Genomic DNA, 12,440 nt, shown 5'->3' on the forward strand with positions numbered 1-12,440 from the left:
GTCCCTTCTTATAAACGGAAGGTAGTGCAGCTAGTTAACACCTGTATTAGCCGTCTCTTTTTATAAACGGAAGGTAGTACAGCAAGTCAACACCCGTATTAGCCGTATCTTTTTATAAACGGAAGGTAGTGCAGCTAGTTAACACCTGTATTAGCCGTCTCTTTTTATAAACGGAAGGAAGTACAGTTGGTCAACATCTGTATTAGCCATCCCTTTTTATAAACGGAAGGTAGTACAGTTGGTCAACATCTGTATTAGCCATCCCTTTTTATAAATGGAAGGTAGTACAGCTAGTCAACACCTGTATTAGCCGTCCCTTCTTATAAACGGAAGGTAGTGCAGCTAGTTAACACCTGTATTAGCCGTCTCTTTTTATAAACGGAAGGTAGTACAGCAAGTCAACACCCGTATTAGCCGTATCTTTTTATAAACGGAAGGTAGTGCAGCTAGTTAACACCTGTATTAGCCGTCCCTTCTTATAAACGGAAGGTAGTACAGCTAGTCAACACCTGTATTAGCCGTCCCTTCTTATAAACGGAAGGTAGTGCAGCTAGTTAACACCTGTATTAGCCGTATCTCTTTATAAACGGAAGGTAGTACAGCTAGTCAACAGCACCTACTACCAACTCTTTTTTGATCGAATCGTTGAACTTGATCATCACCCAAGGCTACAAAGCGCGGAGTACGTTTATGTGGTCACAAAACGTGAATTAATTTATTCACAGTGCGAGCATGCTAACTTTAAGATACGTCCGGCCCACGAAAGGAGAGACCGAAAGAGCGTTAGTGACATTCTTTCAAGGGTCTATGTTATGAAACACAACACGAGGGTATGCAGATAACCATACTCGTTTTTACAGTGGCATAAAAAAATAATTTTGATACTAAATACATAGACGTATTATTCATATCACAGTGTCCATTATTGTAGATCACGAAAATCTGATTAAGCCAGTTTTCGACATGAAGACGTTTTGATCTTTATGTCACCTGGAATTAGCATGACAAATGATTAGGGCGTCACACAATGGAAATACTTTCTCCCTGACAGACACTGATCAGGCAAGAATGAATACATGCTCTATAATGCTCAGGTCTTCCTGAGAAGTCGTCACGGATCATACGACCACAATGCATCACCTGCCGCTAGACGTCGGCTGGCGTCAGTAAACTCTACATGTTTCAAGTGCGAAACTACATCCATCCATCTTTGTAAAGTATATACATTTTTCAGAAAAATGTTGGGTTGCTGTCTAAACAACCCTGCCTGTATGATGTCACGGCCATACAGAGAGTGCTGGAAATGCAACTTACCTTACCAACGTGTATAACTGAATATGCTGATAAATCTGGGTCCTTAAAAAATGTTTTTATTTCATCACGCGAAGAAAAAAAAAGGGGTTAAAGTATATCCTCTTAACAGGATGAAGAATAGCGAACTCATATTTGTGTTGTGAAGCATGTTGAACATGATGAATTCTTACTATGAACTCTTCAACATACTAATGAGCCCTGTATCTCTGCTCCGTTAATGCTAATTAGCCAGTCATTTATTCACAAGTCTTGTTATCTTCCGCTTTACTGTTAAGCCATTTATTATTGTTAGGTATTTAACGGATGGTCCACTGTTACTAAATCTAGCCAATCGTATGTAACATTGCGAACCTGAATAGTTCAGTATTATTGTGAACTTTTACTTCTTTGTTGCAACAAATAGCTAATCGGGCAACAATTTACATATAATATATATTGTTGCCCGATGAAGGCTCTGGTAAGATGGACAAAAGCATGTAAATAAAAGTATTTTAACATAGAGAAAAGTCTGTACAATTGTACATGTTAATTTACGTAGGTTATGAATATTAAAAAACAAATAGCCAATATCTTACAAGCCGCTACAAACCTCTGCTTCATTGTTACCACAAAGTTAATTCAATCATTTTAATCATGCTACGAGCCTCCATTTCAATTTTACAAAGGTTTAGAAGTTTTGGTACGATCCAAAGCCAGAAACTCGATGCACGAAATAAGTGAGCAACAGAAATGTGTAATATCGTAGAAGTGGCGCTGAGTCACATTTATCGTTTTGTTTGTGTGGCGATGAGGTGAGAGTAAAACCGGGCTTATTTTAATAACTGATACCGTATCAACTGACCTGGAGTTCACCTGTCTAAACAAAATACTCCAACAAAGTCCACGTTTCGCCTAAACTATATTGAACTGAAAAGTATAATTTAAAGAATATATTATTAATTTCATTTTTTCTTCCTTCTAACCCCCATATTATCAAATAAGTCGAGAATATGCTGCTGATAAACAATGTCAAATGTAACCCTCAAATTACTGGTGGGCTCCCATATGTTACACTATATTGAATAATTCTACATTTTTTGTAAAGAACTGATCAAGAACTTTGAGTGTAATCACTGATTTTTTATGTAAAATACACGGGAACTCGTGTGTTATTAAGGTTCCCACATGAACGAAGTCATGGACTCACAAGCAATTCGGTGAATAAATAAGTTTCAATATAAAATCAGTAACTCTATAACTGCTCACAGCATCGCTTACAAGTGAAAAACCTAAACCCAGTTTTAACTACACGATAGTTTCACAAGTGTAACTTATGAAACAACGCTTTATGTAAAAACGTTATTCTAAACGATCATGTATATCAAAAAAATAATCTTAGTTTGTGAATAATGTTGAGTCGATTTTGTGCAATTACGTGTTATTTTTCGGATTTCAAATTGTCCTATTATTCTATATTTATTCTTAAATTTTTGCACTAATAATTAATTTCCTCGCTTTACACGTTTTTATTCGCCGTATTCTGATATGCAACGCTGGACACCGCAATATCTTTCCACAATGAAGTTCTAAAGTTAGTAAGACCACAATCGCGGCCGGGCCGTTCAACTTGGTACTGCTCACCCTCAAAGCATCCAACTAGAACATGAGCACCCACTTTGATATTTAGTGCGAGCTTCAACCAGAACCAGGAGGCGCATACTGTAATAATAAACAGTGATTTGGGTGTCGAAAAAAAAAAAAAAGGAAAACGTGTACAACATCTGCCCTGTGAAAATTCAGCAACTTCAGTTTTTCCCATATGTTTTCACGGTTGGATTAAACAAGTACCTCAAAAGACGGATATTTAAAATTACAGTTGAACGTTTTTAGCTCCCGATACTTCTAGGAATTCATCGACCATTCGACCACACAAAACTCTATAACCTAAGTGGAGAACTTCTGAAAACAGAAATTCCCATGATTTAACACAGCTCCACAAAGAATACAGGTAGTAGTACACGTTACAAGTAAATGGCTCTTGGTAATAATGGGACATTATAAATCTATTAAATCTTCTCTCGGTTGGAAAAAAATTTACGTCTACTTAATTTTTCACACAATTATAACAGTCAAGAGTATGATGGAGTGCAGAGTGCTACAAAGTTGAAATAAACACAATTCGCTAATAACAAACAAAACTCGGATAAACACGGTAAATATTAGCAATGACGTGGAGATCATTTATAATTTTTTTCACTTTCAAATAATTGATCTAAGATAACATTTTTTTGTTCATTGGATATAATAAACACAACGGCGTATGTATAAACACGTTAAACTAATTCGAATGAGTGTTGTGTTTAAAAGATTCCATGTTCTCAGAACAACCGTGTTGTGTCTTGTTCGCGAATATGCATCTTAGATTAAATTTTACAGACGCAATATATACATCATATCTCAATTATCACGTGAATGCGTATTTAATGATACAATATCGCTATCTCAGATGGTTAAACTAAACGCACATAAAAAGAAATGTTGAATAAAACAAATGTTCTATGAGTAGGAAGTTAAATACAAATTATCATATCAAGTTTTTTTTCTTAATATTCAACATCAAGTCTGGTTATTCTTTATATCCATTTTTTTTTCTGCGTGACAGGATGTAATTACAGAACTAAACTTGAATAGGCTGAGACGAGTTCAAATTAGGGTTACCATGTTGTAAAATCGCAAGCTTATCAATAGCGTGCTTTTCAATGTAGGAACTGAAAACCCGAAGCCCTGAGCTGACCTGATGAGCTTGTATCGTTTTGGTTCAAACCGGTTCTGCACGTGAAGGTTTAAACTCGGAAGTTCAAACCAAGAGTCATTTAAGGCTAAAACAAACACATCCTTACAGGAAACATCCATACAACACTCTTTAGACGTTTTTAACTAATATAAATAATTGATACAGAAGGCAGCATTAACATAAAACTGCTCGATGCACTAATGGAACTATAAATACCTTACTTACCTAGGTAACGAAAGGCAAATCATACAAGACATTCTGCAGAACATATATATATATATATATATATATTAAAAGAATCAAACCCATCCTACATATCAGTTACAGTTCAGTTTTCGTAAACATACTAAATTATAACTAAATACCTACTTCAGGCTTAGCTAGGAAGCGTGTAAGTTAAAAAAGATGGAATCAATATAGATGTATACTTACAGAAACTTTGTCGGTACTTTTTACTGAGAAATTTTACGACTATCATTTTACTCTAAAAAATTCTGATTTAGATTATTTATGAAAAATTATGGGATATGCTTGCACATGTTGACCAAAATGATTTGAAGGGGAGGTCTTCCCACACATTTTTTAACTAGGGTCAAATGCATTATCTTTTAACATTTCTAAATATCAGCACTGCCAAATTCACACCTTGCTGAATCACTTCAGTTCCAAGAACTGTAAACAACTGTTTCTTTCCACTTGAGCACAGAATTAAATGTTATTTTATACATTGTCTGAAAACTGTTCTGGCTTTGAGGGATACACAAGTCATATTTAGTTAAGTCCATATTTGGTATTCCTTGTTTTGAAGATTAGGGTGGCCTTGATGGCAGTTGGTAAAAAAAAATAAACACTTGGAATTATAGCACTGGCTAAAAATGGGAACAATAACTATGTAAAGTTGGGGGAAAATGGTATATTAAAAGTTACCCTGGTAGAACAATACTGATAAAAATTTCTCCAATAATAATGTAAGTGTAAAGGAAAATCATAAACCTACAATTTTTCTTATTTGTTTTTTGGGAGGGACAAAGAGGGTGTATTTTTGTTTTCCAACTTACATTAGTAATGGTGTCAATTTTTTCTGGGGTTGGCCTTGACAAACTGAGTTCTTTTTGCCATATTTGGTTTACTGTTGTAACCTCTACATTTAACTTAAATATATCTAAGATCATACAAAATAATACTACATTCAGTACCAACATATTCCAATGCAAGCAATTACTAATTACAATTTCTATGGTACTATATATAAATCCACATAAAAAAAAACCTAACATTTGTCTAACAATGTGTGCGAAGAAAAGATCCTGTTTCTATTTGTTCTCTAAAAATGTAGCCCATATTGAATCCCAACTAATATTCTTAAATTACAGCTTGTAACTCAAAAACTGGACAGAGTCCAGTATTATCTCCATTTCATTTGTATTCAAGGTAAAACTGCTTATTTTCTAGGCCTAACAAAAAACCTGATCAAGCAGTGTATTGAAAATATCAAACGTACTTACTCGGACTGTGTACATACAGAAATGCACAGCAGCTTCAAATAATAAACTTTTATGGTTCATACATACTATGAAATAAAAGTAATGTGTTTAAGTAGCCAATTTACCTAGCACGAGATCTCTCCATGTAAATTAGTAAATGGTAGCAGTATGAACATACTTATATTCTACAGTAAACATGTGATATTTAATAGCTATGCCCCATCAGTTTTTTCATAATTCATATCTACAAGCATGTGCAGAAACTTGATTAGTAACTTTTGTTTGAGATATAAAACCAGGGTGATGCTTCAGAGCAAGATATTTTTGAGTGATTAGCTTTTGGGGTCAGTTCATCTACAGATTGCAATGCATAGTGTATTGATATAAAGAACAACTTATAGATATATCTAGCTTCTCTGTCAGTCTTTCATTGCTGTAATTAAATGACTGACTGAATGGTTTATTTATTTACACCTTGTAGTACCTTAGTGATCTTTTAAAATTTTTTACAAGGAATATTAAATACTCTGTACTAAAATAGTTCAAAAGTTTGCATTACACAAACTAGAATGTTACAAATAAATACATCATCCTTTTAAAAAATTACAGTGTAAGTGTATGATTTGTCTTATTTTGTTTTAATCTAGTTTTTTTCATGAATGGCTGAAAGAGATTGCTGTAAAACTGTAAACTAGCACATTGTGATACAGAGGTTTATTAACTCAAGTACATGTAGGGCACAAACTCATTTTAAAATGATAAAGCTATGTGTCAGTTCTATAGTTCAACTCTATAATAAAATTTTAACTGCTGTATAGAGCATGATTAACATCACACATGAAGTCATTTTATGTTATGTCCTGATTAAAATATACATATTTCTGCACACATCAGTACACACAAAGTTGAAGTTATGTATATTCATTTTGACATTCTATCTAAAAATGGGCAATAATCCAATGAAATAAACACACTGGTTTGTTGCTTTATTGAGCTGTTTCACAGATGTGAAGAATGAAACACAAATAAAGAACATAATTTTGGAACAAGAAAAAATAATTATGGTTTTATGTATTAAATTTAAAATGATTGTCCTCAAGTTTGCTTAACACCTACTGTGTGAGTGCTTAAAGTGTTTTACTTGTTAATTAATGATTTTATTGGCCAAATGGAATCACATGTAGTGTAAAAATCAAAATGAACAGTGCCATGACAACAGTAAATTGATCAACAACTATTTATAAGCATATTGAAACTTTATGTACAGAACATAATACTACCCATTTAAACAGAATATTTGTTTGTCTTTCATTATGCTTATAAGTTATTGTTGGTTAATTTACTATTGTATTAGTTTAACGTATTTCTGTACAGAAGAAATTTCATGATATTAAGTCAGTCCTGATATGTAATACATTTTGGATATTTTAAATGTAACTTTGAGAAATATTTTTATCATTCACACACTTTATCAGGCTTCAATGTACCATTAAATAAGCCTAAATAACTATATAATGAAACCCCACAATCAGCATGTTTTATTTTACAATTTGTTAATCAGGTATGTAGTAAATCATAGAATTTTGTCTCTAAGAAAAATTGTGTTTGTGATATAACAGTTATCTAAATGTAGTTTATAGATGAACATATTTTTATTCCATACATTTTCCATATATCATAGCGATCTGAGACACCATTATAAAGTTTTAATTCAAGATGATTCTAGAATAATGTATCAGTTATCTCACAGGTATTTAACAATCTCTGCAATTACAGAAAAATACGAGTGTGCGGCTGGAAGCGTATAACATTAGTCTTTAGATAACACAGATTTTCCTCACCGATTAAACAGTTAGTTATTACATCCCTTTCAGAATCTAAAATATCAAAATTATCTATTGAAAGTAATAAATCATTAAAAATATAAAAACTGAAAGATACAAAGATGTTAAAACTTGTATAGCCAATTCTCTTATTTTATATTTTGAATAATGGCACTAAGCTCAGAAATGATGTATTTAGCATAGAGAAAGAGTATAAGTCGGTCTAAAGTAACATATCACGGACTCTTCAAATCAAGAAACTCTTACTTATCAGCATGTATACATATGACAAGGACTCGTAGCAGTCATTGCATATTCATAATCCCTCCTAAGATAAACAAATGATGGGAAGCGTTCAACATTATTCTTCCAAAAGAAAAGTTTTCACCACTAAACCAGAAAAATATATAAACGAAAATGTTTATGTCATCCAGCCAAAGTCTCTATGCTGGCTTACAATGTGTCAACATTCAATCTGAAAACCACCTAAAGTCTATACACGTATTAAGTAAGCCCCTATAAAATGTAGCCATTTATCTATAAACAATAAATAAAGATCCACAGTTGGAAAGTGACGCACAAAACTTTGAGTCACAAGTGTTATAATATACAGAGTAAGACCTATTTAAATATATACAAGAAATATTTAACGGGGTAATGAACAACTTACCTGATGCAATAAAATGAGAACCAGCTATGTTTATTTACACACAAAAATCATAAAATGGGTTATTAGATGAAAGGAAGGGTCTTTATATGAACTTACTGGTTAACCCAACATAATTCCATGATGAAATTACCACCAAATAATGTCAGAAAATATGAAACTAAATTTGAAAAAAATTACACTACAACTAATTTTGTTCTGTAAGTACATGATACACAAAATGTGATTCAGCACTATGAAAGTAAACAAACTTAAAGGAATGTTTATTTTTTCTTACAAAAATATTTTTAGTTCTTTTCTTACTTGATATATTTATCAAAGTTTATCTTACAAAGTGGTTTGTACAAATGTGAAGGGTTATTTGATTTTATCAGGTTTTTTATGTCTTTTCAGCTATTATAAAACAGCTTCATTTGACGAATTTCAAAAACAGTATTATAAGCCTACAGCAGAAACAAGATAATGCAATTATCGTAACCATACTATTTTTCACACTTTTTTCTGAAGCTAGTGCAACATCAACATAGATTTACTTTTACGCAAAGCATTTGCTGAAATGGGATTTGTTAAAAAGATTGTTTCTCAAACCCTGAACTATTAAGAAAGGGTGAAATTGTCTAAATAACATCACTGCTTATTAGAGCCAACTCTTAAAGGATGTGTGATTTATAACAATAAGCTGAAGATAAGATCATCATAAAATGGATATATCTTCAACATATTTCAGTCACTTTTTGAAAGAATTAATGTTTCACAAAAACAATATCAATTTCTGTAAAATATATCATTACTTTAATTACCTAATTAAATATGTATGCATTCTGATTTTTTGATACAATTATACATATAGTTAATAATTACAAGCACTTACTACATGCATTCAGTCTCTTTGTCACACAATCCCTAAACTGTGACTCTTGGTATGTCAGGTACAAAGTCTTAAATAAAGGTGAACTACAAGTTATTCTTTACTATAGAGCAGTTGTCAAAATATTAATGAAAACCATTTTAAAGATGGCCTGTTTCATGAACTTATTGCTTGGTCTAATGTAACGTCAGAAAAATACAGTTACAAAAATATTTTACTAATGTAACCTTAGAAAACCGAACACCTTTAAAAGCAACAGTACTGGGTGAAAACAATACTGACTAATCAATATTCACATAATTTCACTTAATATTCACTCATTTTCTAAAAATGAGCATGATTACATCAACAATTCACTTTACAGTTAAACTTAAGTCTACATACAACCATCTTCACCTTGAGTTTTGAGCGTACAGATGTAAATCTTCGCTTAAATTATTGAACTAGAAGATAGTTTTTTATTCATTTCAAAGTAAATTGTTTAACTATCAATCTACCTTATGAACTTTAATCAAAAATAAATTCTGATACATCCTTAAGTAATAAATTTTTCATTGACTTGTCAAAACATACCTGAAATGAGCTTTATCAGTAATATAAGAAAAATAGCTTATGTATCATGCAACAGACAATGATTTATAAGCTAAAGTTGTTGAGATTAAAGAAAGGATAATAACTGTTTAAATTCTTTTTACAAATTAAATAGAATGGATATTGTTAGTCAAATTATGCAACTGGAGAAAAGATAAAGAACAATTTTTTTTCCACTATAATTTTTAGAATAACTTTAAACTAAAACAGGACAATTGATTTTTGCTTTAAAAATTCAAAAATTATCAGTTTAAAAGTGAAGTTAACTTTTTGTCCATTAAGATATTAATGATTAAAAAGTTAAGAAAATGCTTAAAGGCAAATTTCCTTCACCTTAAGGTTTGTAAGCTTATCTAACACAAATGCAAACAGCACACTCGGTGTCTTGCTTCCAATACTGGGCATCTATTTACTATGCAAGGATATGAGAGCATAAACCTAACAACAGTAAAAGAAATTCTTATCTCTGGATGATTTTCATGCATGAATATTGCTTGCAGAATTTCAGTAAATATGGGACTGACTGTGATGCAGAATATATTTTGAGCAAAAATAATCATAAAGAAAACATAAAACTGGTTTCATTACATTAATTTTTCAGTTAAAAATTATGCCAAACAAGTTTTCTTTTGTATAATTTTATAAAAAATAAAGACAAAAGTTTTTTATTGAAAAACATACAGAAAAACAAATTAACTCATTATAGATTGAAGTGTTTATAGTTACTGTCTACACTCTTAAGGTATGTAGATATCCAAGTAAATGGTAAGACACTTGACTCAAAAAATGCCTTTTAGTAGTTTTTCCAGTATCATGATACAAAAGTCCACTTTAAATACAATTGTATATTACTATTAGTAGTATTATTAGTCTGAACTAACTACGAGTCTGTAGTGTTATTCATTAACATTGATAAATCATACACTAATTGACTAAGTTACTTACTCTGTTGCTCTCCAGGGCTTCTGCTGTATGAGCTTCTTTCGTTTTGAAACAATGTTGACATTTTGATTTGTTGAAAATGTTTGGTGCAAACTTCTTGCAATCAGCTTTCAGTGTCATCATATCTTCATGAACTGGCGTCTAATCTTTTGTGGAGCTTCCTTCCTTGAAATATCATTGTGACATTTATATTGTTTGATAGCAATAACATTAGATTATAAAGTGTAAATATAGCTTTATAAAGTACAACCAGTTACAACTTTATAAAACGCATAATTTAATAAAAATGTTGTTTAAAGAAGCCTAGGCCTACTTCTACCTGAAACATGACCATCCTTCTGTATCCCTCTCTCATCAGCATGCCGCAGTTAAGTCCGACTTCTCTATACACAGTTCCCGGCGGTCTAGTTCTTGTTTAACGGCCCGCAGTTAACTTACTCAAAATAAAAAAATGGACAAAAGCTCGGTATAATTCTGATGATGATAACTTTATAAATAAACAGACTTACAGTGACATTAAAAACAGAACTTCTGTATGGTTAACTGATAAACGTTCAACCCATTTCTTAATATTTTAAACATGCACTTTTCCCAAATCATCCAACAGCTCCCGACGTTGATTAGAACTAAGCTTAGTTGTGCCAAACCAGGTAAACCCGTCTTTCACGGCACCTCTCACAGACTTGTTTCCACCATTTCCCACTAGAGGTCCACATTACAGCCAAATCTACCGTACTAGACGTCATTTGGCTGAACAAAAATAAATAAGCTTTAAATATATGTTATTAACCATTTAAAGTTTTAAAAATAAAAACAAAGAGAATTAAGTATTATAAATTAGCTTAAGAAAACGGAATGTAGATTTCAATGTAAGGAAAATGTAGTTCTGGTAGGGCATCATTTCTTAATTTCATACATTGTCAAGCACAGAAAAATACATCAATTAAAACTTATAATGCTTCAAATCGTATATTACCATGTTGTTCTTCTGTCTTGACATTGGTACCTTTACATGAAAGTATACATACCATTTTAATCACTTGTTTGATAAATTGCAGTGAGTATATCGTTAATTAGTTTAATGCTTGTTAACTGCATATTGACTTGTAAGATCAAGAGAAAATGTAATAAATTAATAAACACGACAATGTTATGTTATAGAAATAACGAGAGGGGAATGAATGGCTCGATTAGACTTTTAAGGATGATTCTAAACAAAGCTTATCTTGGAATTGCTAAATTAGTGTAATTGAGAAAACGTCTTGCAGTGTATTTTTATTGAATTGACTTCAAAGCAACTTACTGTATAAAATTGTTAAATACTCTGTATTGTGATTTAACAGTTCTCTATTTGCGGTGGCCCTGAGGTAAAACTCTGGATTTTCCGATCTAGCAAACCTGGTTCAAATCCAAACTATACAACAAAATATCCACTGCACTTTATGAGAGTGAAATTTAATCTCTTAGCGTGAATACAGGGTGGTAGGGTGTTGCTGATTGGCTACCACTCCTTTAGTCAGTAATTAAAAATTACGGAAGGCGGCAGACAGCCTTAGTAACTTTGCCATAAATACAACCGCTTATTTGGTTTAATGTTAGATTAACTGAATTAGTGATTCAGAGTACCCAATTAATAAAGTGTTTAACTGAAAAAGATCAGCGAGAAAGTTTTTAGGCCTGGATATTTTCGAATTATTAACATCTATATACAAACTATCATTCACAGTTGCAAGTTTGACAAAAGTACATTCCATCTACTTATTTTTTTTACGAAGAAAAGCTTCAAAATTACTTATAAAAAAAAACATTTATATGATTCAGAATCGGAAATTTATATTATATTAGGATTTATATGGTTGATGTTTTCAATCTTATTTTTGTAATCACGACCTTCTGACACTTGCTAGCCAGAAATGGATACCCGAAAACTTATTACAGCATAATGTGCTTTACCGTTATGTAACTTAGAAGACAAAAG

General features: G+C 31.9%; 1 protein-coding gene across 1 annotated transcript in view; it reads right to left on the minus strand.

The window, feature by feature from the left end:
* Positions 1-11,110, minus strand: part of LOC106466467 — a 132,844-nt gene extending 121,734 nt beyond the window's left edge. Inside the window, exons 1-2 of the mRNA XM_013926754.2 lie at positions 10,782-11,110; positions 10,466-10,627 (exon numbers count right to left, since the gene is read on the minus strand). Of these exons, the coding sequence (XP_013782208.1) occupies positions 10,466-10,585 (120 nt within the window). The 5' untranslated portion in view covers positions 10,586-10,627; positions 10,782-11,110. The remainder of the gene's footprint in view (positions 1-10,465; positions 10,628-10,781) is intronic.
* Between the last annotated feature and the right edge of the window lie 1,330 nt (positions 11,111-12,440).

This window comes from Limulus polyphemus, unplaced genomic scaffold (genome assembly GCF_000517525.1).
Source record: "Limulus polyphemus unplaced genomic scaffold, Limulus_polyphemus-2.1.2 Scaffold2267, whole genome shotgun sequence".
In the NCBI taxonomy this organism is placed as follows: domain Eukaryota; kingdom Metazoa; phylum Arthropoda; class Merostomata; order Xiphosura; family Limulidae; genus Limulus; species Limulus polyphemus.